The sequence below is a fragment of the Aphelocoma coerulescens genome, chromosome 15 (assembly GCF_041296385.1).
Source record: "Aphelocoma coerulescens isolate FSJ_1873_10779 chromosome 15, UR_Acoe_1.0, whole genome shotgun sequence".
NCBI lineage: Eukaryota > Metazoa > Chordata > Aves > Passeriformes > Corvidae > Aphelocoma > Aphelocoma coerulescens.
Genome location: NC_091029.1, coordinates 7,073,301 through 7,098,602, shown reverse-complemented (window position 1 = coordinate 7,098,602; position 25,302 = coordinate 7,073,301). Strand labels below are relative to the sequence as shown.

Below are 25,302 nucleotides of genomic sequence, written 5' to 3'. Positions count from 1 at the left end.
AAACACAGGGAAGTTCAGGTCCAGGTCCAGATCTGGGATCTGCCCCTGGTTCGCTGAATTAGATCACAGACTAGCAGGTAAGAAACATTTTCCATTAGACCCCAACATCTACTGTGGGGCAGCCAATACCAATTCCCAGTTTCCTGGGTTCCTGGAAGCCCCAAAATTCTTTTGGAAAGGGTTTAATTACTTTAGATAACAAATCTCAATATATTCCCCCTCCCCTGCAAAAGGGAGAGTTCCCCAGAGAAAAGGTGACTGTAAACCTTTTCCATTCCAGCATGGGGTTTTAACACCTCCATGTGTGTAGTCTGTGTCCTGTTTGTCCTGTACCATCTCAGAAGCAAACCCAAACACACACACATTGCATTTCTGAACGGTATGTACATTCTGCTGGGGAGGAGGGAGTGGGGAAGAAGGCAGGGAAGGGAGCTGTAGGACCCCATGAAAAGCTGCTTATTTGGCAAGTCAGCTGCTGTTTCACACTCCTCTATGTGCAGGAGAGTAGATTTGTAATTTCATTAATTACAGTTATTACTGGAGCCATGTCCCCTCCAGTGTAAATACCATAAATTACCAAACACATGCAGCTGTAATTTCAACACTCTTCTCTGGTGCTGGGATTAGCCGACCTGATCTAGTGGAATATAAGATGTGAGTGAAATATAACAAAAGAGCCTTGCAAGTTGTTTTTGGTCTGAAGGCTGACATCAACGGCCATGGGTGGGAGGGGAGGGAGCTGTTCACAGGCTTGGGTATCACAGTTCTTAAATAACACAGGAGACTTCTGAGAAAAGATTCAGGATTGTTTTACACAGACCAAGGAAAGAAGGGAAGGTGTTTACACACAAGTACATTGAGCAAACACCTGGGGCTGGATTTTGGGTGGATGATATTGCTTTTAATTGTCCCGCTGCTAAGCAGATTACAACCCAAGAACGTCATCGGGCAGTCAGCAGTGGGAGAGAAAAGTGGGAACACTACACTCCTTGAGTCCTTGGAAGCTCTTCCCAAATGCTGCTTTTGCTAGCCTTATACAGGGCTGTTTCTGCATTTTGGACACAGTGTGAAACTGAGAGGGGGAAAAAAAGCTCAATCTTGTGCTTTCAATCTCAAAAAGTAATTGCCAGAAATGGGGAGAGAGTGCGTTTTAAAGTACTGACAAAATCCATTTGTAGCAGATCCCTAACAATTTTGTAACAGCTGCAGCAAAGTCCCATTGTGTTGCAAGCAAATTCAATGACAAAATGCTTATTACACGGACAGGAGGATCTCTCCCAGCAGAACCAGCCACACACATATTAATGCTTGTTGATGTAATCAAGTCATAAAATGCCTAAATCAATACAGATCAGGTATTAGGAGGAAGAGGGAGAACTCGTATCGGATGATGCTGCACTGTGGTGAGAGCTCTGGGTAAGCCAGCACGGTCTGCCCTGCACCCAGCAGTTGTGGGGACAGTGTTTGGGGCTGGAAGCCACCCATGCTCTGGCATCCTGGTTGGTGTCTTTTGGTGTGTCAAGATAGCTGGCTCTGGGAAAGGGGGATTAGAAATATACAGCAGGACACACAAAAAGGAAACTAAAGGGATTCTGGACTTGTCTCGTGGGTGCTGTATCTGCTCATGGGTGGCAGCAGGGGGACCAGGAGGCTTGGTGTGGGGGCTCTGGATAGAAAGGGGGTCCCTTTGGGAGTGTTGGCCTCCAGGTTGGAAGGGCAGGGACAGCACGCCTGGCTGAAATGAAGAAGGCCGGGTTTTGTTTGACAAGAGTGGGTTAGGCTTTTTTGACCAGAGATGCTCTACTTATCCTCACATTTTGGGCTGGGGTACGCACCATGGGAGGTGCAGAGGGCGGCATGAGCGGCGTCTGGGGCAAGCTGGATGGAAAAGGAGTGAATGTGTGCTGGTGGGTGTGTTGGTGCTGATGCGTGTGTTGGTGCTGGTGAAACTCCGCTCTCAGCAGCGGCACCGGGCCAAGTGAGGCAGCGGCCCGGTCCGAACTCTGAACCAAAAACCGGTTGTTCAGCTCTTGCCTGAGCAGTTCGTGATCTAGAGGAGAGAGAGAGAGAAAAAAAAAAGACACAGAGGCCCGTGGGCCTGTGAGTACCACAAAGACGGAGGAGAAAGAGTCAATATTCACCTGGCATTCCCTGTTTCTGCAGGTCATGCTGTGGTGGTTTTCTACGTGAGGACTCATTGGTGGAGGTAAGAGAGATGCCTGTGACAAAGTACCAATCAGAATCCCCGAATGAGGCTGGCAATACATGATTGGTTGGTTGAATGATATCAACAGGCTGGTATCTAAAGACAAGAGAGAACACCATGAGTCATCACAGCAGAAAACATCATCGGGGCTCGCACTCCGCCCGGCCCCGCCCGCGGCCCCGCGCCCCGCCCGGCTCTCTCCTCCCCGGCACCTGCTGCCACCGAGGTGTGTCTGGGAACGGGCCTCTGGCCTCACCTCTGGGAACAGACCTCTGGCCTCACCTCTGGGAACGGGCCTCTGGCCTCACCTCTGGGAACGGGCCTCTGGCCTCACCTCTGGGAACAGACCTCTGGCCTCACCTCTGGGAACGGGCCTCTGGCCTCACCTCTGGGAACAGACCTCTGGCCTCACCTCTGGGAACGGGCCTCTGGCCTCACCTCTGGGAACGGGCCTCTGGCCTCACCTCTGGGAACAGGCCTCTGGCCTCACCTCTGGGAACGGGCCTCTGGCCTCACCTCTGGGAACGGGCCTCTGGCCTCACCTCTGGGAACAGACCTCTGGCCTCACCTCTGGGAACAGGCCTCTGGCCTCACCTCTGGGAACAGGCCTCTGGCCTCACCTCTGGGAACAGACCTCTGGCCTCACCTCTGGGAACAGCCCTCCCGGGCTCACCGGAGCTGCACCTTCCCACACCAGCAAGGTGCTGGGGAGCGCCCGGAGGCCGACAGCTCGCTGTAAAACGAGCAGTACTGACCTTCATCCTCTGGGAGCGTGACAGGCAGAGAGAGGCGCATGCACACACACACACACACACACACACTGAAAATGGATGTGTGTTAAGCTCTGACAGATCTGTACTTCACAGGTAAAATTTTGACAAGATGTGCAGCGCAATGAGGTAACTGTGGGTTTGGGTGGCTGGAAACTGCCTGCTCGGACATCCAACCCTGTGCCATCCCCCCTTCTCAGCCCCAGGACATGCACGCAGTGACCAGAAACATCCATCCTACAAATCAAGGCCTTCTTTGCAGTAAGATTTTTTTGAGATCTTAAATACCTAGCAGTCCTTTTCTCCATTTTTAACAGGCTGTAATTCTCATTTTTTGTCATTGCCTCCAGGCTTTTCTCCTCTGAGAAAATACAGAGGAGGAATCAGTGGGAAGAGGAGAAACATTGAAGTGGCTCAAGATCTCATCAAGGTTGCAATGACTGCTGAAACAAAATGTTCCACCCTATGACGTGGCCTCTTCTCAGCATCTTCCTCTGGAATAACAACTTGCATGAATGTGAATGTGGTTCAGGGAAGGGGAAGATAACATGCTTTAGAAATGATGTCACTGAAGACAGTAAGGACCAATGTCCACTTCTCCAAAATGTCTGCTAGTGTAACAGTTAAATCCAGCTGTGGCTTTGCCTAAGAACTTCAAACAGGGATCAGCATCCAACAGGTTATATATTTTTTTAAGACCAACCTGTGTCCCCACCTATGGATGACACGCACCCAGTCCTGACCGATCTACTTGCTTCTGAATTTACATGAATCCACTTCTTTCACTGTAACAACCCTTTAAAACTACTGCTCTGAATATAAAGGGGCAAAAGAACGCCTGCACTTTGAAGTTTTATTTCATGTTCTGCAGGGAGTTCTTTCACTTCAATTTTTTACAGTAACATTAGAAATGTCTAAATCAATCACTTTCTGAAGTGACATTGTAAGATCTTTAAAAACAGGCACTCTGATGGGGAACTTCAAGGTCTTTACTACCACTTAGAAGCCTACACCCTATTGAAAGTCACATTTGAAAGCAAATGTTGGGTGCCTAAGTCATTTGCTTTTCAGTAATAAATGTACTGCTAAGAGTAGGTACTGTATACTGCTACAGTCTATGTAATAATGAATACAAAAGCAGAAAGTATATACATTTGTGATACTGAAGCCTAAGGCACTGGAGCAAAAGTCTCTAATTGGTTCTCCTTGGATTGAGCAAGTAAGAAAAAAACTATAGGCTGAAAGCACTTAGGTCCAAAACCTAACCTCTTTAGAGAATATGAGCATGATTTCATGTGTGTGTGTGTTTATGCTTTTAAATCTGGCATGACTTAAAGAAACTGAATCCTTCTGTTAGCATCAAGATAATCCACTTTTCTGGAGGGAGAGATAAAAGCAAGTTGGCAGTTGTAAGTGCTCTGATATCCAATTTCTTTAAGAGACTGGAAGTCAGACTGATAGATTTGCAGCTGGCTCCAGCCCATAGCCCTCTACCACAACTTTGGCCTCTGTCAGGAAAAGGCCTGGAGATGTTTGGAGAAACTGTGTGGCAGTCGGAGGAGTGGCTGCTTCATAGTAAAGATGGAATTGCCAAGGAATAACCCAGGTCTGTGAGGGGCTCTGAGCAAGGCCTGGATCAGAACTGGTACAAGAACCTGCCAGTGATGTCAGGTCTGGTCACACAATAACACAACCAGGAGCAGAGTGCCTGGGCAGCCCTTGGGACCTGGGAACACCGGCCTGCGTGCACACACGAGCTGGGCATGGCACAAAACAGCACTGCTGCTCATGGTGCCCTCCCGTTCAGGAGAGAAGAGACACAGACCACCACTTCCTTTGTGTATCCTACATCAGGGCAGCCCTTGAACAGAGGGCAGAAGCCCAGCAAGGGTTGCTCCTAAGTTACTTGTATTAGCTTTAGGTTTCAAAACAAAGAAATGCCACCAGAAATGCATTCTTGTCTCGCTCTTCAGGGCTGCTCAGCAATATTGTTTGCTTTTAAGAAAGTTTTATGTGAATGACAACAGAAGCTCCTGGCTCTGAAGCACTCTGTATTGATTTTATGATGTGCCACTTTGCAGGCATTTCATATAGTGCAGACAAGAGGCATTTCACTGTCTGCAGGGTTAGACGCCCAGACCTTTCCCTCCACTAACTTAGGCTTCTCCTACTTAAATTGCAGGAGAAATCCTTTTAGTAGGAGCAAGACTGTTACTGTTTTCCTGGCAAGCTGCTGAATGTGAATAGGTCACTTGATCTTGCACCTCCTGAAGTTAATGGTGAAAACATACTTGCTTTCAGTGACTGCAATATCATGCTTTTAGTGAGCGCTTTGCTATTTCCTTTCGCAAGGCTTTCAAAGTCTCCATCACAGTAGTCCTTTGCCTTAAACAGGGGAAGCAATGAATAGGTCTCCCACAGTGCTGCCAACATCTTCCCAGCCATGTGGTTGAAATTCTAGATGGTGCCAGGGCCCGTGACAGCCGCCAGCTTTGGCCTATGTGGTCCTGTCTCTGGCTGGGAACCCACAGCACTTTTGTCTATCATCATTCTCAGAGCTCACTTTGGACCAATTCGTACTTTTTTTTTTTCACTTAAAGAAGCAGTTATAAATAATGAGACATTATTTAGCTCCTGGAAGCAAAAAAGGGGATGGAAGACCATCAGATTTTTCCACAGCAAATCTGCCATTTCCTTATTCCTTTAACTGACTTCATAGGAAACAGAGAGTGAGTTTTTTGCAAAATGCTTGTCCTGTTTAATCCCTGCTGAGTTAGTCGTGGAGTCAAATGCCAGATCAAAAGGAGGCCCCAGCAAGTGAAAGTTGCTGGGAAGTCTCCAGCTGCCAGGGTCTCTTCCAGGGACAGCTGTAGGCTAATGGATAAGCTGTAAACAGGGCATTTAGGGCAGAAGTGACAATAGAATGGGGGCCAGGGTGAACAAAGGAAACTTTTTAAAAGGATGCAAAGATAGTGAGAGTTGAACAGCAGAGCTTGTCAGCTGAGCTGTCTCTGACTCAGACTGAAAGGCCACGGAGCCGTGGGCACAGAGCAGTTGTGCTGCTGCAGGCAGAGGATCCTGCTCTGCCAGCAGGATGTGCTGCTGGTCGAAGGATCAGGCAAGGGATTCAGTGAGATTCAAGTGCTCGCTTAGAATAATTGTAGAAATAGTATTTTCTCATCAGTTCTAACAGCAGCAGCTTTCTTTGGAGAGGGGAGAGAGAAGGGGAGAATGGCAAACTGTGCATCACTTCTCTGTTAATCTAAAAAATGCCTGATGACTGTAGAATGCCACACTGGACAACTCATGCCCTGAACAGGACTTCTATCTTTTTGAAGCATTTGTTTTGAAGACTTCCTATAGGAAGCTACGGTGCTGTGTCTACCATCTCTCATCTGGTAAAGCACGTCCAGGTTTCATGAGCACTGTCACAGTTCCAGCACACACTGAGGGGCCTGTGTCAAGGTATTTCACCTGCCCACCAGCCAGCCCATCTCAACACCCTCCAGTGCATGCACGGCTGATCAGCCCTGGCAGAAGAAGGGAACCTACCCGCAGGGTGCCCTGGTATCACGAGGCTGTTGGTGGGTAACGCTGGTGGAGGTGGCAGCGTGGGTGGGGTGGCGAACATGGCCGGATGGTGCTGGTGTTGGGTCTGCGATCTGAGAGAGAAGTGCGAGGTAGCAAGATTAGAGATGGAGAGGGGCAGAGCTGGGCCGGAGGAATGGTGCGGAGGAATCTGGGGAGACAGGGGCAGGTGTTTCGGGAGGCTGATGCTTGTTGCACTGCTAGCACTGCTGCTCCGGCTGCAGAGAGAGAGAGATGGGAGGGAGGGGAGAGAGACAGAGAGAGAAAGAGTGTGTTACAATACAGCATTGAAACAGTGCAAGAAATATACTACCAGAAACAACACAGCTATGGAACATTGATCTCCCCAGGCTTATGCTTTTGCTTGTCTTAATGGCAGTGGAGACAGTTAACGAATCTTAATGAACGTCTCCAACAGGGCAGAACGGGCCTGGGGCTCTCTGGAGGGACATTTCCTCCGGTGCTACAATCCTCAGAGCTATCTGTGAGTACTGATGAAGGCCACAGAGGCAGCTGGATTTTGCACCTTTATGGAGCCTCTGATGACCATGCAGTGTCCATGTGGGTCCTTGTGACCAGAGGACACAGTGACACCGATTCCTTTTTCTGTTGCTCTGGGTATGCAGAGCTACACAGCACAAGTGACTCTAGGATCCCACTGGATCTGCTGCACATGTGCTGTGGAGCTTTAGTCACACAAGCATGCAAACCCACACCATGTTAATCATTTTTCTCATAGTAATTTGTATTTTACATCTTCTATTATTACTCCATCTAAGTTTTGTGGGCTGAAACACACTATCACTGCAGTTATTAGTTGTGTAATTCCCACAATATTGAGTATTTGTTGCAAGCTAAACCTCAGGGAGATCTTGGACAGTTTGAAATATTATTCACCATTTATACTACGGTGGCATTTACAAGGTAAAACCACAACAGAGCTTAAGTATGCAGGATACTATGAAATACACATTAATGACAGCTCTCTGTATTCATATTCTGACCTTTGTGCAGCCAAATATTATGCTTTAAATCAGTTTTCTCATCTTGTTTAAACTAGCCTAGCTCTTGCTTGGGAGGCAAGGCATGTTTTCTGTACCAGCAAAAAGACTATACAGGTTCCAGTTGACTGACTAAACTCTTTTCTCTAGAAACATTTTATCCGTACCATTTTCACCCACCCTCCTTACTGGACGGAGGCAATTTAAACAGTGGAGCTAAGCCTCCTGCAAGATCTGAACATGTCAGATTGAAGCAGATTTATCAGGCCACACAGGAGCCCTGGTCTCAGGGACACAGCGTTTTCCAATACAGATCACAGGATATTCTGAGTTGGAAGGGACCCACAAGGATCAGAGTCCAAGACAGATATCCCTCTTTTGATGCTGGTGAGACAAAAAACCTGATAACAATGAGCAAACCTACTTCAATGGAAGTATTTCTGAATATGGAACAAAGGTGTTGCTCAAATTCAAACCCCCTTAAATTTCTAAGGCAAGAACCAGCCAGCTCAGACAAAACCGTGCAAAATTTTTCTTGAAACTGGACTGAAAGGAACATGTGCCTTTCTCCCAGAAGGTGTGCATTTATCACGTTTCAAATGCACTGATCCACCACAGCTGGAAAATCCAGCCTGTAGTCAGCCCATGAAGTCCAATATCCAAAGCACGGACCATCTTACCCCAGACGAGTGCTCGCCTTACCTCCCAGCAATTTCTACCCAGTGTGAAACAAGCTTTAGCCCAGCAGCAGCCTGAAGATGATGTGAGCATCCCCTTCCCCCTACCTGATATTATTGAGTCCGTTGTGGGCCACCTGGTGATGCACTTGATAGTTGAGAGGTGGAGGGATATGACTCGGAGGCTGGCTCCGAAGGTCAGGGATTAACTGAGGCTGCGACTGCGGCCGAGGTTGAGGTTGTGACTGCGGCCGAGGCTGCGGCTGAGGCGTGAGCCTGGGTGGTGCTGGTGCTGAAATCACTGGCTCCTTCTTCAGCAGTGGGCTTGCTCTGGCACTTGACGTGGGCGCTGAGGAAGTCGAAGTCACAACGGCAGCGACTGGCTGGGGGCTGGGGATGGGCAGGGCGAAGGGCACGTCGGTGCTCAGCTCCCGGCTCCGCTCTAGCCCAGACACCTTTGGGACATTGGCTGCTTTCGCTTCTGGCTTGTCATTCAAGGTGGGACCTTATGGAGCAACGAGAAAAAGAACAAAGCACATACTGAAAGGTGTGTGTTTCTTTCTCTGCTTGGTAGAACATATGCCTGGGAAAAAACAAGTCATGTTTCAGCTCGTGGGAGCGCCGTGGGAGCACTGCTGCTACAAGATGGATGTGTGTTTGCGGCTGTCCTTCCGCTGTCCTTGGCTGGCCAGTCCACAGTACTTTTAGCATGTGTGCAAGAGACTTAGCTGTCATTAAATGAATGCATACTACACAGAACACACAGCTTTGTGACTTCTTCAGAGGCCCGGGGTTATGTACAATAGGAGTGTGAACATGTCTCAAGTTACTGCTACAGTATTTCCCGCTCAATGTAAGTTCCACGTTCATGAAACACATGCCTCATCATTAAGACATTTCATTTTCTCAATGCTCATTCAAGGTAACCCACATCAGATTCAGGCTCAACTCCAGCTACAATGCACCGTGACCCAAGCATCAATCCTTAATGATAACCCCACCTGTCTTCTAGGATGAAGGCTACCTGGGATCTCTGTAGCAAAGGATGGGACAGCTCTGCAGAGAAGCTGTGACACTGCTGTCCTCCGGCCACACGCTTGCGTGGAAGAAAAGAACAGAGAACGCTGGAAAAATCCAGTCAGAAGTTCAGTGAGCACTGAAATGTAGTCCTGTTCACCCTAAACAGTGCAAACATCTGTATGTATGGCATGCCAAAACTATCAGGAATGATGCAACTTTGCAAAATGCACCTACAGAGAGAATTCCATATGGAATTACTCTTTCTATGGTGCCAAACTCTGCCATTTTTCATAATAAAGCTAAACAAAGCATCCCAAAGAGTTAAAAGGCTGGAAAGGAAAAAGGGAGGAAAGAAGAGATATTTCAGATCAACCAGTATCCAAAAGGTCGAAGACAGCTGAAAAGACCAACATGAAAGCAATTCAACTCCCACTGTAACTCCCTTTTCGCCCTAATCTGTGTATCCTTGAGTGCACACATACCCACAATTACAAGAAAAGCTCTTAATGGGCTACAGGACCTAACACTGTTGGTGTGTTTCACACTCACACCCTCCACTGTGAACGCACAGCACCTCTGACTTTTAGGAGACATGCTTTTGTTACCCACCAACACGTGCTGGGGGCTGCCTGCATTTCGCTGCCTTGCAGACACGCAAGAGATGCTACCTACACTCATTAACATGCTCCCAACACCCTCACAAACAAATTCCACCTTTGAAATTCTCCCGTCTCCTCAAAGGACTGAGCCAGTTCCTGATGTAGGAGGGTGTGGAAATAACACACAACACACACCATGAGCTAATTCTGGACGTGCAGATGCTCTGGCCAGGAGTTTGTGAACCAGCCCATGTGAGGCCAGAGTCCCCACTGTCCCTTCCACAGCCTGAGTGCCACCATGCTGGCATTGGATGGGAGGAGGACAGCGATGAATCAGAGCCTGCAGCACACCAGCTCATGTTCTGTACCCAGAATGCCCACGTGGTGATGGCATCTCCTTCCTTGAGATAAAAGGCAGCTTCCCACACTGCTTCTGGCTCTGCTTGCACTCTCACCAATGCACCATTTCCTTCATCCATCAATCAATCAGCTCATCACTGCATATGTATAAATTCAGAATGTGAGAAGAGGATGAATGGAAACATATGAACTATATTTATCAGCTGAAAATGTCTTGAGGTCTTGGGGCCTCAAACCCACAAGTAACAGGAACAGAAGCCTTTCCAAACACCAGTGTTTTGGCTGGCAGCAAGTACTATCAACACTGTACTTTCCAGCACCTTATATATCTTTACAGGTTTGACACAAGGTCTGGAGATCCTAAATTATTCTCTACAATAAATATAAGGCTAACTCTCATTTCAGTGAATTTCTTTTTCAAATATGAATTCATGCATCCCAGGTAACGTGGTTGTGAGATGTAGCTAGACTTGGTTCCAATGCTATTTAGAATTTATTTTTAAAGTTAAATTCTAAGTGCTCTTGCGTACCATTATTTTTTATAATGCCACCTATGTTTGTAAACTTTCCTCAGATTTTATTACTAACGATTGAAAAATTGTCATTGCCTAGTCAAGCCAGGGCTCCCCACACTGCATTTTGGAGCAAGTGTGTTCACAGCTGTAGATTCCACTATTTTTCAGGAGCTGCCCATTAAAAGCAATTGGGTTTCATTCCTGAGCATAGGTTTCCTCAGAGCCCATTAGCTCTTTACATCCAACAGGCTTCCTCCTACAGAGTTAAACTTCATATTGTGTAATTATAGGCAATGTAGACTAATGGTGTATATTCAAAACACACTGGCACCACAAAAGTTAGTTGAGTAAAAAGTCAATTAGATCCAAAACAAATCAATAAAGTCCCACATTAAAAGCAGCTGTTTGACCAGTTTTATGTGCAACTGCTGATTCCCTGTGGTTTCAGCATTAGTTCTCATCTGCAATTTTCTCAAGGCAAAAGCTCAGGCTCCCTTGCTGACTGAATTGACCAGCCAAGCCTGGTTGTGTTTGTTAGTACTAGGGGTACATGACTAGTTCCTGCTGCCAACTTCCATCTCCCAGGATGCAGTAGTGCAATGTTTTTGTGTTTTGTTCTTGACAACAGTGAAAATACCCACATGCCAGTTTTCCCCCTTGCCAGAAAAGCTACAGGCAAGAGTGCATCTTCTCTCCTTTTGCAGCCGTGTTGCACAAAAGCAGAAGCACTGAGAAGGGAAAGATATGATGCAAATTCATGGGCCAGAGGGGAAAAACGTGAGAGAGTAGAGTCCCCAAGCCTTCTCAGCCACCACACAGGAATGGGAGAATTCTGGTGTTTGGTGACTTTGCCATTTCTCCTCCTGATGGCTGCAATGCACACATGGAGGTCTCTGAGCTATCTTTCCTGAAATCCCGCAGAAAGTTAATTTTAATGATTTTAATGATAGATGTTGCCCATTCTGATCAGGATCTCAAACTCTGTAGTTTCTCTGCAGGATGCTTGAATATTGCTCTGAAGGGAACTACACTCTTGTGTGCCCAAGCTCTGACCAGGCTGATTGCTGCTCACATATGGAAATACCCCAAGGAAACCAAGCAAATATTCCCTTTTGTGCAAGCTGGATCAGGTTGCATTGAGATCCTTTCAGAAATTTCTGTTCCTGGGCTCCTAATCCTGCCCTCCTGAGCAGATGGACCCATGGAGCTGAGCACAACTGCCCCAACAAAAACACAGACTCACCCGACCACACCACAACGTTCTAGAGGCAGAAATGTGTTTATTTTTACCAAGTCCTAGAGTAATTTTCATGCTTAATGATAACAGGCTGAGCCAATTTGCCTAAGACTTGACAGTCAGCTCCAATAATTCAACCTTAATTAAACCTGAACGCATGTCAGTTCAGCTTGTCCCTTCACAGGAAATCTGACATTTGTAATGATTCATGTTCCAGCCATGCTACGGGAAGGCTGGATCACATCTGCCACTCTCCACCGTGCAGAGCGCTACCCCTTTTGAGTATGCCAACTTTTGTTTATTTTCTAACCAAACACCTTGGACTTCTTCCATTGAGAGGTTTTCTTAAATGAACACACAGTGAAACATGTCTTGATCTCATGGGGATGAATGATGACTGAGCGAGAGAGACAGGGAAGAAAAGGCTGAATCTACTCTAACAAGAAAAAAACCTCCAACAACCTCGGATTAGTAATTCTTGCCTCCCTGACTGACTAATTTGTTCATTTGGAGTGTTGCAAAATGTTAACCTCCCTACATCTTGGGCTACATCCAATTCCAACTTCAAGAAGAAAAGAAAAAAAGTAAAGAAAAAAAAGTAACAATTTTTAAAAGCACAGAGAGCTTTAGCTACTGCTCTGTAAATCTGCAGAAACCAGAGGTGAAGTTTAAGGGAAACCCCAAAGGCAACTACAGCTTAAATTACTGTATAAAGCATTCTTCAGGAGGAGTTACCCAAACCTGAGAGACCATCAGCCAAGACCCCATCTGGAAGTCGCCTGAATTCTGAATCCATGACTGGAATAACCCTGCACTGCCCATCCCCAAGGCTGCCCAGGGTGACATGCCTGCCAGCGTGTAACTACACGGCATTGCAGGCTAAGCACAATACGGAAAGTCCCAGACACAAATTAAACCTTTCTGTTACAGGAATTTGCTTTCAAGCTGATTAAGAGTAGCTCAAGTGCAAGGGATTAAACATGTAAAGGCTGCTTTGAGAACTCCAATAAGCAGTTACTGTGTTATACAAACAGTACTTAGGGCAACAGCAGTTCCAGCCCTGCCTCTTGCTCTTTGCAAGCTGCTGGTTGCTGCTGAAAGGGGACTGTCAACACACGTACAACGTGATTGGAAATAATCTAATCTTGCTTGCACGCCTTTCCTTTGTCTCTTGAAAAAAAGGAAAGTGGAGTCATTCAGACGTCTTTCTGCAGCCTCCCTCTGCAGTCTCCCTTGTTGCATTCAAACAGCAAGGGTGATGGGGTGATGTGAGAAAGAAATTCCTCTCCTACATCCATCAATGACATCTTTACCAATGGCAATTTCCCAAGAAACACAACAACCACCATCTGTAGCCCATCTATCCGCCCTGTACATATCCTTGAAAACAGACGCAGGCCAGACTGGCTGTGGTGAACCCTGCTCCATATTCCAGCAAGAAACGCTACAAAAGCACCACCACAGGAATTACACATGGCAAGAAGCTGAGAATTTCAGAGGGAGCTGATGAGTCCCAGAGAAGAGTTTTGAAGCATCAGCCAGGGGAACAACTAAAGAAGAGCAGGACTTTACAACAGAAATAACTAAATGAATGTCAGTGAACATTTTGTGTGTTTTTTTTTTTTTTTTTTTAAATTTATTTATTTTAAATTGAACTTTTAGGCTTCTGCATAATGTATTGTGGATATGCAACATATCATAAGCAGAAGAGAGAATAAAGCATTTTGCATTGACAGCGATAACACTGACACTGGTAGAGTGCTTACAAGTGAAAATCAATATTTAAGTGCTAATTCTTTATCCCTAGATGGCTTTTGCTTTTATATAAATGGCTTTTTCATTGCATTTTAGGAGGGTAGCACTACTTAACACTTCAAGCAATTAGGCTGTTTGCAAAGGTAAGGCAAGCAGAGCTACAGCACACAAGCTCCCCAACAAAGGGGGCACAGAGTTCCTCCACCTATTTTAATGCAAATCAGCTCAAGATAAGATATAAAGACATGAGACTTGCACATAAAACTACTGTCTGGAAGGGTCCATGGTGTGCAACACAACGATTTTTAACATTACTGAGAAGCAAAGGCCAAGTTTCCATCATGACAGCAGAACTACACATTAGGCTGTGTGAAAACAATGTTCTCCTGTGCCATGGGCTCCTCTGAACATCACGGGCTCCTGGTGGATTTTCCACAAAAAATTACAGTGTTTTCTCACAGAGAAAAGTAAACTGAGTGTGAGCACAAACCCTGGAGCCCGGCTCTGAACCCGCACTGCCGAGCGCGGCCGTGGAGCCGGCCTTTGTTCCCGGCGCTGCTCCCACAGCCCATTCCCAAGCCCGAGTGGGAAGCGGCTTCCCAGCCCAGTCTGGATTCGTCCCCTATCACTCAGTTCATTTGTACAGAGCTGTCTGTCAAGTCACATCGCCCCGCCGCAATCTGAAACACCCTCCGAACAGCTGCCACTATCAATTACTCTCCCAGGCAGCCCTGACTATCAGGAAGAGAACTGGAGCGAGCACTTGCCAGTTTTAATAAACTGTGTTGCCCAAGTCATTTAACCTGCTAGATTGCTGTATGCTGGGGCTGTAACAAGCCTTCAGCTTTTCAACCTAGAAGAAAGCAACAGTGGCAAAAAGCTGTCAGCTTGGTCCTCAGAATTAACTTCCAAGGGTGTCTTCCCCCACCCTCCCTCCCGAAGTGCCCAAGTTTAAAAGTGCAATATCTTCGAGTCATTTTCATGTGTCACGACACGGAAAGCAGCTCTCATTTTTATCAGAGAGCCAGCAACTCCCAAGAATGAAGGGCTGACATGCTCCACGATTTCCATGTTAGCAGCACACCTGAGCAGAGAGTTCCTCTCTCCTGCACTCGCATGGGCACATCCTGTGGGCACTCCCCAGAGCCAGCTCTGGCCACGTGTTGGTCACCACCACTCCAGCAATGCTGATGCAGCCCAAGGGCTTCAGGTTACTCCGACCACCTCGAGGGCTTTGCATCTCCCACTCTCAGTATGATTAAAGTTTCTCCCCCAGTCAGAAACTCAAGCATGGCAAATTTACATTTACTTTGATTCTTCCAGGACCGGTAGGAAAGATTTCTTAAAGAAGTACCTATTTAAAATTAAAACACTTCCATCCAGGCTAGTGTTTTCGGTCTGTGGCTCATGTACATACCAAGATGTTTGTGAATGTTAATCAATAAGAAAAGGTCTGCCATCGCTAGGATTAATTTGAACATAGGTATCTGCTGTCTACCAGAAAGCTTACTCAACTCCTCAAATCAAAAAGATTCAAACACACTACACAATGTTTTCCTCAGCAGCTCTGTAGGTAAGAGCCTTTGTTGAGAAAGTTTGAAGCACAGAAAGGTTTCACCCCCTCCTGCAGAAACTGAGGAGCAACAGCATTAAGATCTATGGACTTGATGCCTATTTGCTGCTTTATGGTTCTTTAATGGGATGTTTTATTCCTAGAGATTTGAGAGCTTTCCATGCTCTATCGAGGCATGTTAGCTGTAAGCATGCATGATGACACACCAAAGCTGCAGGAGCTGAATGAAAATGGGTGCCAAACACAAGGATTGGGGCCACAGCATAAAGAAGGATCACCATTCAAATCCCCCCAAAGTAAGTCACACTGCATTTTCCTAGCAATGCTGCTTCTAGCAATGTCTTAATGCAAAGCTGGAACTGGATTTGCAGCTAAAGCACCTACTGTGGATGCTGGCGTTGTAATGAGATTGAAAGTTTCATACAGGCTTTTTAATCTAGGGCTATAATGGTGAATCAAATGGGTTGAATCTCTTCAGCACTGCTCCTAAGCAGATGCTGAATGCCTACAAACCAGTGACGTAGAAGCCACGCTACTTCCCTGGCCAGAAATCATTACTAAAGCTTCTTGCAGTTATATACGAAAGGTGTGTTTGCCTTGTTCTGTTTTTTTTATGTGTGATGGCCTGTTGTACATCTAATCTGAGTGGCAGACAAACAACAAGGTAAGTAAGTTATTTAGAAAGACACTGCCCCAATATGAAAGCAAGCAAGCACACATCCTCAACTCCAGCTGTAAGCTTTTAAACAGACAGAACTGTTATAAACCAAGGAATCTTTGATTTTAATTAGGCAAACAAGGGCAAATAATAAACCATCAACTACTACATTACCAGAGAAAATGTACTACTTTTGCTGTTTCAAATCCATATCGATTCCCATCTAGCCTGCGAGTGAGTTATTAATCACTCCAATTAAATCATGAACACAGGTCTTTACACTGAAATTGAACCCCCACCAATAGATCGATAACTCAAACCTCCAAGAGCAATTACTGCTCAGCATAATAGAGCAGCTTGTTACACAGAGTTCCATGCAGACCACAATTCTCTCTGTCATATCCTTCACAGGCAGTGCAAACAAACTGGGAAAAGAAAGATTTTATAACTATTATTTTCAAAATAAACAGACATCTGCTTAGAGTTACCTAATCTCTCACATCACAGAGGCAGATCTGCCAAGGTCACATTGGAGACATGATTACATTTTTTCACAATTTGTTATTCTAGCAAAGCCCTGATAAGATTGAACTATTGAAGTTCACACTCTGGTTTAATTTCAAGAGGTTAAATGCCAAATCCTTTTCTTATTGCTACAAGGAAGGGATCTGCCAGGCTGCATAATACCCTGTGTGGGCTAAGACAACAATTTTGTTTCATCTGCACAGTTTTATGAAGGTTTTGATATTTTTTTTTTAAAATGACATCAGAGAGCTCCAAACTCCCAAAGAAAGATTTAAAGTAAAATCAGAAAGTGAGACTTTTCCGGAGGAACATGAATGACCTTTTGGATCTTCCAGCCTGGAGAAGTTAAGTCAACGTCTGGCTGAGAAAGCACACTTGCTAACCAAAACCAGAGAAAGGCAAGAAAGAACATTCTGAAACACCAGATCATCTCTGCTGGGAACAGATGATTGCCCTAACCAGCCAAACGTATGCAGGATCACAGAAATCCCCCCCTCTGCCTTGGAAGACAACTGATGCTTGTCCTGATGCTATGAAAGAAGAACTGTCCGCGCTCAAGCTCTTGGCTCTCCGTCCTTTCCAGGTGAGAGATGTTTTTCTGAGCATTCTTGCTTCTGACAGGCTGGCCCCTTCCCACAGCCCTGGAGCCCCATCCATCATCCTTCATTAGGGCAGCTATTGGCAGCCAATTAAGTGGTGATGGACCCACACCACAGAGCTAATCAAGACGAGTCCATACTTTACTCTTCAGCCTACGGCCACTGGCTCCTGCCTACCATGGGTGTCACATTCCTGCGGCTTCCCCTTGCTGCTGTCATGGAAACATGGCATCAGACCAGGCAACACCAGAAAAGCAGCAGGTAGAGGGGCAGTGTTACTGCTGGGGTCTTACCATGGCTTCCCACCAGGCACACAGGCAGCTCTTACCAAAGGAAGGCAGGGAGATTATCTATTCCCCACTGCAGCAGAGGCAGAAAGAGCCCAAACAACAGTTTTCTTCCTCCCTAAACAAACAGATCTGTTCAGAAACAGTCTCAGTAACGTGACTGAGGTCTGTACCTGATGTTATGGCTGGAGCTGTGAGAATGCAAAGTTGTGCTGCAAGGTGACAGAGTTCTGCTAAGCAGGAACCAAGAGGAGTGACTGACCATGCACAAATTAGCAAAATCCCATCTTGTTTATTTGTTATGTCCAGCCCTCACAGCTCAGTAGCTGCTGTCACATTAGTGCTAATATGCTCATAATTTGTGAAAACAACACTTGAGGTTGAGTGCTTGTCAAGTGGGGCCACTGCTTTCCAACCAGCAGCTCCTCATACCCTGCTGTCTCCCACTGCCCTCCCTCTTCATTCCAGGCACAAGGAGGCACCTTCCAGGCAGATCCCTTCCCTGCATTTAGCAGCAGCATCTTACTACCCTAAACCAACATGTTGAGCTGTTACCGAATTGCCTCCATTCTGCTAGCAGTTGTGCAGTAGCACCTCTTTCCATTAACTTGGTTGAGAATGTAGGGTCAAGATGAAGAGAAACTGCAAGAATTTTCCTGCAAGCTCAAAAGCAGTAAGGCCTCACTCCTCTTTGCATGGTCAAAGTCCAGCTCCTGAGCTGCTGCAATTGCATCTTAAAAAATTGAGATATTGAAACTAACAGTCTGAATACATTCAACAACGTTTCCAGTTGCATCATGGATAATTAAAATATTTAAAGGACAAGCTGCAAGTTGTTAATCAGGGAACATTTACTTGAATGGTGTGTGCCCTTTGGATTTGGTCCCTATGGCAACCAAATATTCACTCCAAAAGGATGCGCTGGAAGAAGCATGTCAGGAGCTGCCTCAACATTTTAATTCACAGAGTGAGCAATGAATAAATACAGCTACTGACAGCACAGCACAGGCAAAAAACCTTTGAAAACAGCATCAGGAAGTCACAGATGGCCTTTTGCTTTTTAAGACTGAAAAAATTCACTCTTCCTTTAAACACACCCTATCAAGAAAACTGGACTGTCTTGCACGTGAATCACACTTATTAACGACTGCTAACAAAAGTTCTAGAACAGAGGAGATTTCCTTCACTTCAGTTCTCAATCCTTGATTTTTTGTGATTGTGTTTCCACTCCCCACAGTGGAAGGTGTTGCATGGTCAGAAAAATCTTTTCTGTCCCACCTGGTGCAATAGGAACCACACTTTGAGAATGCAACAGCACGTGAAGGATGGCTTTGCAGAATGCTTGAGAAGAAAAGCGTGAGGCATGATTGGTTTTTCCTGCTAAACAAGAAAGAGTGGTTTGGTATGCAGTTAAGGCAAAGAAAAGAACACTTCACTACATTGCAGAAGGAAAACACCTTCAGCATGATCTCAGTGTGTGAAGTGCAGCTGCAAAGCTCCTTCCAGCTTCCTCCTTTGATGAAGTGTGAATTCTTCAATGGGCAGTAGAAATTTTGGAAATATTTTAGTGCTGGATATGTTGGAGGATAATGTATGATCTGGCATCTAGTAAGACCTAACAGAGGAACACTGTGCCATGCATTGCAATGGAATCACACCCTATTAATGAAAAGGTACCCTTGAATCTCTTCTTGTGTGAGGGTTTATGGCTGTGGAAAAAAGTCTTACAAGGCTGGAGGATGCAAGGCAGCATGGATTGCTGCGATGCCAGCCTGGATGTGTAAAAAGCCTGGAACAGTCATTCAGCACTTGCAAACCCAAATGTGTGCTCTACACTCCTTTCCCCACTGACTCCTTGGGGTCCCTTTACATACACTGCAGTGGCCCTGCAAAGATCATCACAATTTCCACAAAGCTGCTGGATGGAATCTGCAGCAGGTTGTCAGGGCCATGGAAAACTCTTGTGATTCTGACATGCATGAGACTACTCACTGTAGTGAGGGAAGTCACTCAGGAGAATATTCTCTGCCCTACTGACTGAGGTATTTGGCTTTTTTGCTGCCTGTGGTTTGCAGGAGCCCCAGCAGCACATGGCTCTGAGCTCTCCCACTTCCCAGCAAAGCCACTCTCACAACCCCCACGTTACCCTGTGAGATGGAATTGGGCAGGGACTGCCACATCTAACCTCTGTCTCGGGCAACAAGCAAGTACAGGCTCAGACTTCTGCAAAGATAATCACAGGAATAGTCTGGTCTGAAACTGCTGCACATTTTCATTTCAGTATTGGGTGAAAGAAAAGAGACAAGTATGTGGGCTTAGCCTGCAGATACTTTTCCAAGACAGTAATTGCTGCATAATTTATATTCTTGTTTTTACATGTTTGCCATGTGTACCAACAATCCCACTGAATTCACTCTGAATTTTTCCTTCAAGTCCTCTCCATGTCACAGTTTTTCCAAACTGCACAAACACAAACAAGCCTAGAGTCCAGTACTAAGCAGCTACTTGAGTCTGGCAAATTCCTGTATTCCCAGATTCCTGCACATTAGGAGGGGAAAGTGGGGTCCAAGCTAATTCTCGAGAGTTTCCGCTCTACATCAGCAGAGCAGACAACATCATTCACTCATTATATCTGTATTTCCTTACAAGCAGTTCTCTGTGAAGTCAGAATTGAGCCTTTCCATCTCTACCCAAAGCCACCTGCTCCCCATCAACTCCAGATCCCCCAGGCTGGAGGAGTGCTGCCCTCTGCACAAGGGAATGCTCAGAAATAGTAAGTATTTGCGACTGATAGGAAATCTTAGCACAGTAAGAAGCAATTTATAGCTTCTGTACCAAAGAGGCTCACAGAGAAGTGCAACAATGCAGCTCCTCATCTCAGCCCTTCAGCAATGGTTTGAGGTACTTTTGCTCATATTAAACTAATTGGAGATGACATCCCAGATCCTTGCAAGGAGGGGAAATTCATTTGTTCTAATGGACCCCGAAATGGTTAATCAATTCAACGATTACAAATGAAATGCCTCATCTCTCAAGGGGCAGAATCCAAGGGCTGGTGCCACTGGTTTTGAGGACACAATATGGTTTTGTTTTTGAGGACAACACTCCAAAGTGCCAGCAGTTGGTTTCAGGGGAAACCACCTCCTCCCACATTAACATATTCATTTGCAAAATCTATCACATATGTTGCGTGCAAACTGGCTGAGAGATGATTCAGCTCTGACAGCATGAGAGCCTCTAGCCCAAATATCTGAAAGTAATAAAATCCACACCATCCTCCTGATTCCTCACCCTAACAGAGAAGTGACCTATATTTGCTTTGCTCTGTCAGTGTTCCCAGAAGACAGAAAACAGTAGCACTGGTCCATGTGGACCTCACAGCACTGGCTGTGGACCTCACAGTGGGGTAATTGCCACAAGAAGAACACTAGCAACAGTGCTTTCGTTACAGGTTATGCTCATGGCTAATGGCAATGACTGGGGGCTATCACATTCTACCTTATGGTCACTCTACAAACAGGAATTAGGCCAGGAGGGACAGAGCACCCATTATTTTATATATAGAGATGGGAAGCAGGGGAAATGATGGAACCAGCTCTCACAGCCAGTTAGTATTCCTGTGTTTTTAAGAGGGTTCTCCTCAGCCCTTTGTTTTGCAGGTAGGCTGGCTCTGAGCTGGGCTGTTCCCATTGAGCTCTCAGCCTGCCAGAGGCTCGGAGAACCTGCTCTGAATGAGTATGTTTCTTCCCATGAATTTGTTAAAACCAAAGCCAGATTCCCCTTGTGCTAGGTGCTGCATGTTTCTGAAAAATCCTGTCCTCTTTTAAGACTGAACACAACCACGAGTGGCAGGAAGGAAGCAAGGATACTCCCCATCATGAAAGGAGGAGAAAGACACCGAGGGAGCAGTCAGCCTCTCTGATGCCACACCACATCTCTGGGGACTGAAGCTTTGCTGCATCCACAAGATAAATCCACCTTCTCCCCCTGTTCCCACAGCAGCAGAGAACAACTCCCCAGATACCAGTGCTGGATGCCAGTAAAGGTCTCCCTTTTCTTCCTTGTGTAAGGCTTTTCCCTCCCCTTCGTTTTATAAATTACCAGAACAGACATTTAAATGTTCAAGAATAATCTGAACAGAGTATTCATGCCTTGGGCATTTTCATGCTCTACAAGGAGTGAAACAAAAGGGCCTCATTTAATACCTCCCTACAGCATTCCCAGTTCCTGCTCTTCCCTTGTGAATCTCCAAAGGCAAACTCTCAGTGGTTCAAGGCTCCTGAAATACCCCATCCCTCCCTTCTCCCTTTTTAAGATGAGCTTCTAAAGCAAATCTTGCTGGCTGACAGGAACAGGTGGTAGGAATCCTTCAAAGGAGAGAAAAATCATTTCTAACTAATAGAAGGAGAGGAAAAGTCAGATTCCCGTGGTTTTACTGAGCACCCGTGGGAGTTGCTCAGATGGCAGGCACATCCTGCTGCTTTGTGTGCTTCTGTGCCCCCTGGCACCCCAGCCCTGCAGCTGCAGGACAGGCAGGATGAACGTACCTGCACCCACTGCCTCCCGTGATGCCAAGGAGCAGGGTGGCTCTGCCTGCTTTATGGGCGATTTCAGGAAGACTGCATCAGTTCCAGAGCCTGATGGGATGGGCTAAGGGCTGAGCCTGTCTTCTGCCCTGGATTTTGAGATCTAGCTTTACAAAACCAGCAAAAGCCTCTATCCTTTTCAAACATATAGAAACCATCCAATGTTTGAACAAAGTTTTGTGCTAGATCAAAAAGCCAGACCTGCAAAACCCTCCTTTGGGCTTTGCTTTGATTCTTTAGCAAAACTCTCCCCCCTACAGTAAGTTTCTGATCCTCAGCCTTGGAGAGAAACATCACAATATACTGAGGTGAACAATATACCTCAATCTCTTGCCTTACACTTGCCAGGTAAAGAAGTCTGACTTGGAAAGGACGCCCAGGACACGGCTGGCAAAGGCTGGGCTCGCTGTGTGGCACTTGGAGACAGCAGCTCTCCTGGAAAGAACTGCAGTCCTGGGACAGCAGCTCGCTCCCCACCTCCCCTCTCCAGCCCTGCCATCCGCCTTTCTTCTTCCCTTATTGTCAAAACTGCTGAAGGGAGAGGCGACAAGCTGGAAAGGCATGGCCAAGACTTGAGAGCGAGAATTCAAAGCACCCCTGCTGTGCTCCAAAGTGCTGTTATGGCTGCTCCCTGTGTGCAGGGAATTAGGATAGGGTCTCCAATCCAGCTACAAGCAAAGAAGGCAGAGGAATAGATGTGCTTTCTGCAGAGGTCTCAGGTATTGCTCCTTTCCTGTATTTGCTGGCAAGCACAAGGCACAAAAACATCCATGACCAGGAGCAAATGCTGGAATCCAGGTTTATCTGGATGTGATCTAAGGGATACTTCACTATGATGTGGCCAATGCAGTTGTTTGTTCAAGAGTTAAAAGGAAGGGATATTTCTTCCTATGGAGGAGGATCAGGAAATTAAACCTGGACTTGACTCAGCTCTTCCTCCTTTCTCATATGGGTTTCTCTCCACAAAGAGGGGGTGGCAGTGGGTTTGAATGTTCTCCAATTGTGATTTCCCTTCCCTCCACAAGAAATTTATAGAGAAAAAGGTCTGAAGTCCTTGCAGTCTTCTGCAGACATGCCACATTCAGAAGCTCTGGGCTTCTCCCCATTTCTTTGGTTCTCCATATCAATTTTGCCTGTTCACAGTCTGAAGTCATGCCCACCCCACCCCACGCACTGCACATACACTTGGTGAAACTCCATCACTGACCAGCTTTTCAGCAGCCAGCCCCACACCAGTGCCAGAAAGTCTATTTAGTTTGTAAGCCTACAAAACCCAACACATGCCTTTACACACCCTGGAACAGCGCTGCAGTATTTACATCCCCTCCAAAGAACCACAAAAACATTTATCACTGTATGGTCATGCTCTACTTGTCACACACCAGCGCTGGCATCCTGGAGAGGGCTGTATCACAAACAAGCGCCCACCTCAAGTACCTTTGGGGTATTCAGCATGTTGTGGCTGCACTGAATTGGTTTCTGACCAGAAAAGAGAACACTTTCTTCAATCACCCTGTAGAAATGTTTTCCTTATGGGCAAACTTCAGAAATATTCAGCGCCCGATATTGAGGTTGGTTTCTCTAAGAGCTAAGGATCGTAAAGTAGCCACGTGTTTAAACAAGAGGTCATTATCCACCAGCTCCAGGGTTCAGTGCAAGCTTCTAAGCAAGGAGCAATTTGAAAATAGAGCTGTTAAAGCACTAACAGTAATTTAGTGTAGTTTAAGTTTCTGTTTTACTGATTTTTCTGGCTAAGATTCATAGTGCTATCAAATTAGCATCTGGTTATCTTGTTGAGGGGAGTAAAGTCAATAGTCTAACAGGCCCATTTTGCTTCTCTTTACTGCTGCAGTTGTGTGACTTCATCGCTATTGAGACCTGAAGGCAAAGGACACAAGGACAATGCCCTGTGGCAGATGCCAAGCTCCTGTTTTGTGTGTCATACAGCACAGTCCAAAAGATGATATTTCAGACACAGCAATCAGAAAAAACTATTTCTACTCAAGATGCCATAATACCAAAGATTTAACACTAAACTCACTAGTTACTACCCAATTATAGGAAGCGAGATTTTTCAAAGGCATGAAGTCAACAAGAGATTGAGAGTTTGACCCAAATCTTTAGAAGCTTTGTAACCACACAGTTCACCTGCACCAAAACCTGGAAGCTTTTCAGGACCAACAACAGTAGCATATAACAACATCTGCTATTCAAGCAAATGTGCTCTATTAACTCCTTGCAGAGAAATCTGCTTTACCCAACACCAACCTCTCTCCTTTTCTCTCCAACTTCATCTACCCAGTGTGGTAAGAAGAAAAGCTCCTCCACGCCCTTCCTTCCTTTCCCTCTCCTCCACCTCTAGACAGCACATCATTTTCAGCATTGGTTTGCTGCCCTCGGCGTTCCACATCGCTAGACTGGTCAAACCCACAGATGGAAGGAAAGATGCCTTTCCAAGCCCACCTCTGGAAAGACAACAGATGTAGTAGGAAAAGCCCTGGAAGCTCCCCTCGTTCCCTTTGAAACCCGAGGAGGACAGATGCGCAGCACATTTGAAATTAATTACAGCAAAACCTACTGCATTGTTCTCTCCTCCCCTTCCTTTTCCCCTGACCCCCTCATTGCAGAGCTTTCACTGGAACCTCTGTGGTGTGTATATTTTCCTAAAGTTGCCAGGGCCAAAATGGTACAGCTGAGACATTCACAGAAGTCAAAGAAAGTGCAGGCCCAGGTTAGTGCACAGGGGTACAATAGTTCCTTAAGAGCGAGAGTCTCCCCCGCCGCCACCCCCCTCCTCCCAAACCTTCCGTCTCTAATGAACCTTTGGTGTCTGTCCACAAAAAACAAACATCAATCAGGCAACAGGCTGTTCCTTTTCCCCTGTTGCTAGTCTGAAATAACAGTCATCCCCCGCTGGGCTGGGAACGCCACTTCCCTCTCCAGCACACATACGGGATAATAAGGGGGAGGCGAAGGAGGGAGGAAAACCCGCTCCAAGGTGCCAGAATACACAGCGAGCCGTGCCTTTCAGAGCCAGAGAAAACTTGGGAACACAACAGCTTTTGATTCCTCCTGCCCCACTGGGTACGTTAATTATTTAATAGTTGGCTTGTGAATTGGTGGTGGTGGTAAGAACAGGGTGGAAGGGAAATCAGGCTTTTCCCCCCCTGCCCCCAGTTCCCTCCTTGTGCTGGCAGAATCGAGTGTGCACACACACACGTGTGTATGTGTGTGTGTGTGTGGCTTTGGGCACGCCTGGCAGCCTCCTCTGTGCCGTGTCCTCTCTCCCCACCCACACAAGACTCTCCTTGTTGGCCTGTGACCACAGTGGCCATAGACAGCATGG

The 25,302-nt window shown here is 46.2% G+C and overlaps 1 protein-coding gene across 15 annotated transcripts in view; it reads right to left on the bottom strand.

Moving 5' to 3' along the window:
• FBRSL1 (fibrosin like 1) overlaps positions 1-25,302 on the bottom strand; it is a 508,757-nt gene that overhangs the window by 18,753 nt on the left and 464,702 nt on the right. For 8 of the 15 annotated variants that reach the window (XM_069031304.1, XM_069031305.1, XM_069031310.1 and 5 more), the window contains 3 exons: positions 8,351-8,747; positions 6,529-6,782; positions 1,815-2,050 (listed from right to left, as the gene is read on the bottom strand). In XM_069031304.1, the coding sequence (XP_068887405.1) occupies positions 1,815-2,050; positions 6,529-6,782; positions 8,351-8,747 (887 nt within the window). Of the gene's footprint in view, positions 1-1,814; positions 2,303-6,528; positions 6,783-8,350; positions 8,748-25,302 lie in introns of all 15 variants that reach the window. The other 7 variants (XM_069031306.1, XM_069031312.1, XM_069031313.1 and 4 more) reach the window with 3 other exon arrangements.